This window comes from Drosophila willistoni, unplaced genomic scaffold, assembly GCF_018902025.1.
Source record: "Drosophila willistoni isolate 14030-0811.24 unplaced genomic scaffold, UCI_dwil_1.1 Seg637, whole genome shotgun sequence".
Lineage (NCBI taxonomy): Eukaryota > Metazoa > Arthropoda > Insecta > Diptera > Drosophilidae > Drosophila > Drosophila willistoni.
The window spans coordinates 119560-126459 of NW_025814555.1; the positions used below are offsets into that span (position 1 = coordinate 119560).

The 6900-nt window shown below is 40.3% G+C and overlaps 1 protein-coding gene across 1 annotated transcript; it reads left to right on the plus strand.

The window, feature by feature from the left end:
• Positions 1–952: 952 nt before the first annotated feature.
• LOC124461769 lies at positions 953–1516 on the plus strand. Its single transcript, XM_047013228.1, has one exon. It carries the CDS (start codon positions 953–955, stop codon positions 1514–1516), a length of 564 nt encoding a protein of 187 aa, XP_046869184.1.
• The last annotated feature ends 5384 nt before the right edge of the window (positions 1517–6900 follow it).

Consider the following 6900-nt stretch of genomic DNA (forward strand, 5'->3'; position numbering starts at 1 on the left):
AAGTTTCAGCAATTCGTCATGCACCGCGTGGGCGAAATACTGGAATTCACAAACCTTAGCCAATGGAACTGGGTTCCAACCAACCTTAACCCTGCAGATCTTGCTACTAAAAAACAACGCAACAATAAACATAAAACTTGGCTACATGGTCCAGAATATTTGCTGCAGGATCAACACGAGTGGCAAAATGCGATGATTTGGGCTACCAAACAATGCTGAAGTCAGGCATAACATACTCTTCATCGACAATTCACCGATGGAGCTAAAACTTATCGCGGAATATTTTTCAACCGCCGCGGGCTATATCGAGCTTTAGCGCGCTTTATTCTCTACATTGAGAAACTGAAAGCGAAACAAAAGAAGCATCGCCACCTACAGAGGTGTTTTACGAGATGATTCATCAGGCACGCACACTCCTACTGCGGCATGCGCAGTCATCTGAATTCAACCCAGAAATTCGCAACTTAACGAGAGGTAAACCTTTAAGAACAATTCTAAACTCATATGTTTGAATATCTTTCTAGATGAAAACCAGCTCCTACGTAGCCAAGCGAGCAGAAAACATAAACGGCCAAACAAATACTGCTCCCATATGGGCACCACTTTACTCGGCTCATAGTGAACTGGTATCATCAGGAAACGCACCACACATCCCATGAGACGTGTATTACAGGATTCGAGGCATGTTTTACATACCACGCCTACGAGTCTTATACAAAGGCATACGGAAGTCTTGCCAACGCTGTAAAAATGAGAGCGCCATGCCTGATCCACGCAAATGGCTCCCTTGACCATCGCCAGGCTGGTTGCCTACCAACGTCGCTTCACTTACGTCGGTATCGACTACTTCGGGCCTTCTTTCTGTGGACGCGAGCGAAAAAGATCTATTTCACCTGCCTAACCATACGGGAATATAGAACTGGCGTGCTCTTTGGACACTGCATCGTGCATAATGTGCATCCGAAACTTCATCAATCGGCGCGGGACCCCGAGAGAAATTTACAGCGACAATGGCACTAACTTCAAAGCTGCTGAAAAGATTATCTGTGACAAAGCGCAGACGATCAACTTCAACGCCGTGCAACCGGCGTTCGATGACATCAAATGGAAATTTAATCCACCAGCCGCTCCTCATATGAGGGAAGCATGGGAGCGACTTGTTCGTTCCGTCAAGACTGTACTCTACGCAATCTGCCCAGCGAGAAAATTCACCAGTGAGGGCCTACAAAGCGCACTCTGGGAAGTGGAATTTATCCTAAATTCCAGACCCCTTACCTTTGTCTCTCTGGACAGCAAAGACGACGAGGCTATCACACCTAACCATCTACTACTAGGATCAGCAAGCGGCTATAAGCCAGTCTTCGAAACCACACACACCGTACAGCACATGTGGCAAGCTGTACAAGAATTCGCCGATCAATTCTGGCGACGATGGGTACGCTATACTTCCAGATTTAGCCAGGCGAGGAAAATGGTTTACGCAGAGACCACCAATACAGGCTGCCCCCCGAAATAGATGGCCAAAAGGTATAGTCAAGCAAACAATCCTGGCCAAAGACAACCAGGTGCGTGAGTGATCATCAGAACTGCCAACGGGACTCTTCAACGGCCCGTGGCTAAAGTAGCTGTATTAGGCGTCGGCTGTTAACCCATATCACTCATTCTCTTTCATTTTATACTTATTCTTAAGCGCCAGCCTATGTGCTGGGAAATTAACCGTTTCATCTTGCGCTTTAAGCTTACATGTTAGGTTCTATGCTTGTTACTAAGCGGCGGACAGAACAGTTTGGTTACAACCGCGAGTAAGGGCGATTCATTTATAGCGGCTCTCAAACGGCTCGCATAATAACGACTCGCATACGGCACACACACCAAACACACACCCACTTAGCCTACCATTAGCATAAGAAATACACGTGGAAGAAATAAATGGAGTATCACGTGAAAAGTAGAGTGTTTTCTTGTGGGCCCGCTAAAACATCGAACCTTAGCGCCAAACTCAACAGGTGGTGTTTTTTCCTTTAGGAAATATTCTTAATATTAAGTCGTCAGTTTTCCTGCTTACTGAATTTTGTGACTTAGCGAAAAGTCTACGTTCATTTCCATGTCTTCTTTGCGGTGACCAACAACACGATGAACCTGGGTGTTCTGATATTAGGTCGTCGTAAGATGTTGGTAGAGATCATGTGTTCGTTCGCTGGGTAGATGATGGTTTTGTGGTATAGGGCGGTGTTATATATCTCTAAGAAGGTGATAATTACTAATTACTTCGGAACAACATCGGACTCCCCTGCTACAACTACGAGGGAACTTCTACTGCTACAACTACAAGGGACTACTACTACCACAACTACGAGGGACTACTACTACTACTACTTCAACTGCTACTGCTACTACATATCCCAGATTTGTAATGTACCATTATCTTATTAATAAACAATATATATCGTTTTTCTTGACGTGGCAACGCTCTTCATTTTTTTGCTAGGCTTCATTTCATTTTAAAACTGAGGAGAAAAGTCGTGGAAAAAAAAGCTGTAGCCCAAATCTTTGGTTATAAACTATAGCAGGTATGTAGGTTAATTAGAATTTTTACCCCGCCGCCATCTGCATCTTACTCTATATCCTAGATTGGAAACCTTACATTTTGTGGCCAATATTGCCGATAGCTTTCGTTGGGAGGATTATTTTCTGGAAAACCGGCGAGTTTTCAAATACCCATTTCTGGTGCCGGAGCACGTGCAACCGGATTTATGGTTGTCGTTGCCTTCTTGAATTGGCATTCGGACATTGAAAAGACACCGCCAACTAACCACCGGCAGTGCCACAACGATTCTAAGTGAAGGCTTACGGTGCGGCCAAAGTGTCTCATTTCCCGAAAGGTGTATTAACCTTCGGTGAACCGGATTTTTTTTGTACGGCAAGGTTTTAAACGCGGTGGCCTACCTAACCTTCTGCCGCTGCTGACCCAGACAAAGCTTGTCTCTTCGCCAAATTCTGGATATTGCTTGCTATCGCCCTACAAAGCTCCTACAATTTTTCAAGTCCTAATCAAGTTAAACAAAAAAAAAAGAGAATGTAAATAAGTCAAATATTGAATCAATTAAAGTCTCGTTAAGGTTATATTAAATAATTCAAGTCGAGAGTAACGTAAAATAGAGTAAATGTAAAAGCAAAGTGAGTGAAACGGAGTTTAATGGTGGTCATAAAGCGCGAAGGAGAAATCATCATATAAAACACCCTCCCCCAGTGCATCGATGGAAGGCCTTTCAACGAATAAACTATGGGGTAAGTGCTAGTGTATTAAACGGCGACTTTCAACCAAGTTTTGCGAACTATGGAGGATAGTAGTCAATTGATACTCTGATATGTTGATGTAATTTCTGTTTCAGCGTTTTGTGATCAACCAAATAATTAAATTAAAAACAAAAAATAGATTTCCGTAAAATAATGTTTGATTTGAAGAGAAATTAAAAGCAATGAGTGAATTTGTGCGACTAGAAAATTTAAAATAACTCTAACGAATTTAAAAAGAAAACAAAAAAAAAGAAAGAACTTGTATTAAGATGAATAATTAAAAAAAATATTATTAAATTGATTTATTTGACATTCCTTCTATATTTTTTTTATTCCATAATCTTCTACAATAATTAATAATGCGTAACTAGTAAGCTCTCTTTTATACTACTAGTTTTAGTGCCTCTTATTCAATAGTTTAATTTACTTTGAGTTCCATTGTTTTGCAAGTCTGAAAGTTCTGAATCTCAAAATGTTGAGTCATACCAGACCAGCTGTTTAAAATTAGTCTGTATAAGAAATGCATGCTTCTATCTGAAATTATAATGAATTTGAATATGATTGCTTAAGCTTTATAATTAATTTTCCTAGTGACATGGGTACATGAGTTGATATCGATCAGTTTTTTTTTTGGGAATCTTTATAAATAACAACAAAGATTCATGGTTGGGAGGGTATAGAACTGACAAGGTCCATCTACATCTTGACCTCAGTAACCGCTAGCTTGTGAACAAAAGAATACACTTTCATTTCTTTCGTTTTTTTTATTAATATGAATTCTTTACTGTGTTCGTAAGTATTTTCTGCCAGTCATTCAATTTTCATTTAAAGTTAGTTTCAGTAGAGATCCTAATAAAATTAAATTTTATAATTAAAGGTAGAGATTCAGCAAACAACCCCCCCACCCCGCAAAAGCTACGGAACCAGAGGATCTCAATCTGCTGCAATTCACCTACCGCCTTCTTTCGGTTATCGATTGCTTTAATGTATAAATTAAAGCATACTCAACTCCTTGACAATATTAGATATATACAAGAAGTTCATTTAAGTTACCGCATGTGTTTTGACAGTAGACCACATTAGAAGTAGTTCTACCCTAAGTGATATAAAGTGTTGTGTTCAAGTATATCAGGAAAGTCTTAAGATCAAAACATGAGGTTTCAAATTTTTCGTCGATTTTGTTAGAAATTATTATGGTTCAACTTACGCGGATAAATGAACCTGCACGGTTTAAGTCTGCTTGGCGAAGCCGATATTTCTGTTAGGAATATTCAGCCGCAAAGTTAAAAGCAAGAGTGAATGTAAACAAGTATTTCAATACTCTGTATCACAAATTGCTCGTTTAGTTAAGGTCCTCGATAATTTAGCACTCGTTTAGTAAAGGCGTTCAAACTTTTCTTAACAATTTAGATTATTGTATATCGGATGTTTCGATATCAGTACTGATATCATGTTACGACAGCTGAACGTCTAAAGAATCGAAGACAACACGATTAAATTGTTTTATAGTAGGATTTGGATAATTAAATGCTCTGGTGTCTGGATCTTGGTAATACTGTATAGTATAGCCTTGCCGATCAGAAGATTCAAAAGGCCAAAGCCTGACTAAAAGAAACAATTTTGTAGATGCAATAGCCCAAAACAAAAAAAATAAAGTTACCAATATTCTTTAGATATGGGGCATGTGTTTTTAATTAAAATTTGTAGTTCGCTGTAATTATTTGTGTATCCGTTTATGTTCCGTTGAATGATTTTAACGGTCATTTGATTTTATTTAAATTTAAGAAGAGATATCTAATCGTATTGTGAGTCTATTATTGTGGTAATTACAGCATGTGTGAGCCATTGTTATTCTAAATGTTAAAAACTGTCGCCGTCGTCGTTATCTTTATATTTTGTTTTTTTAGGTTTTTGTATTTGGTAGGTTGTGTTTTGTGGGTTTAAGATTTGTTCAAAGGGTGGTGTTGCCTCCGAAATTCGCTAACTGCCCAGCAGACCCGACGCAGACACCAATGGGTTAACCTATATCACTCATTCTCTTTCATTTTCATACTTATTCTTAAGCGCCAGCCTACGTACTGGGAAATTAACCGTTGCATCTTGCGCTTTAAGCTTACATGTTAGGTTCTATGCTTGTTACTAAGCGGCGGACAGAACAGTTTGGCTACAACCGCGAGTAAGGGCGATTAATTTATAGCGGCTCGCATAATAACGACTCGCATACGGCACACACACCAAACACACACCCACTTAGCCTACCATTAGCATAAGAAATACATGTGGAAGAAATAAATGGAGTATCACGTGAAAAGTGGAGTGTTTCTTGTGGGCCCGCTAAAACATCGAACCTTAGTGCCAAACTCAACAATTCTATAAATTAATGGCAGGAATTAATTCTATAAATTAACGGCAGGAATTAATTCTATAAATTAATTCTTTAAATTATGCCATGAATTATTCCATAAATTAATTCTACAGATTAATTCTATAAATTAATCTAACAGTGGTAAACCAATAAATGAACCGAAAAAGTTAATTATTTAACTCAACTCGACGGGTCAACCCACGGTTCTACACGCCAATCATATAGAAGTTAACCTCGATGATTGCATAACCAATCACTAAATTGTGATACATAACCTCAACGGTCAACCGTTTACGACCTACATAGGTTACGTAACTAATCAACATCGCTTAAAAGTATAGACTCATTGGTAAACCATGGCAACAAAAGACTTATCAAGTGGAATATATCATTGCAAGAAATGCATGCAGGTAGACAATGACCGCATGGTGCAATGTAATCGATGCTGTTCCTGGTATCATTTCGACTGCGTTGGAGTAATAGACGAGAAATCTGAGAACAGCTGGAACTGCGACTGCGTCAATGTGTCATCGGAAGTCATCACAACCATATTGAGCAACGCCCTACAGAACCTCGGAAATACCACACGAGCAGGCGAACCTCAGGCTACTTCGTCACCAGCAAAACCAACGTTGCCGCTACCAGAACCGGATCGGGACTTTGGACTATACCCGCCAAAAATATTCCCGGACACAGCTAGGACGGCTGTTCCTATTTTTACTTCTGCCAAACAAAAAGCGATGGTCACACACTCAGCTGTGCGTGACACGTGGCATTACGACCACGAGGCACCGCAGCTGCCGTTCCTAACCCCCACCAACACGCGTGCTACGACACGTGAACAACCGCACCTAAGTGCTACGCCGATGGCGCCCTGGAATTTCACAAATACTCAAAACAGGGCTGCATCGTACTATCCAGAAAGTAAAGTGCGAATAGACGTAGACCTAAACACAGCAATACCAAGCGCGGCACAACTTGCAGCCCGTCAAGTGATACCGAAAGAGCTTCCAACTTTTGATGGCAATCCTCAGAACTGGCCTACAGTAGTTTTCAGACAAGTACGGAAATCGCTGGGTATACGAATGCAGAAAATCTTATGCGGCTGCAAGCTAGCCTAAAGGGAAAAGCACGTGAGTTAGTTCAATCCAAACTCGTTTTACCAGCAACGGTTCCTGAAATCATACAAACATTACGTATGTGTTTCGGTCGGCCAGAGCATATTTTGCACAACCTAC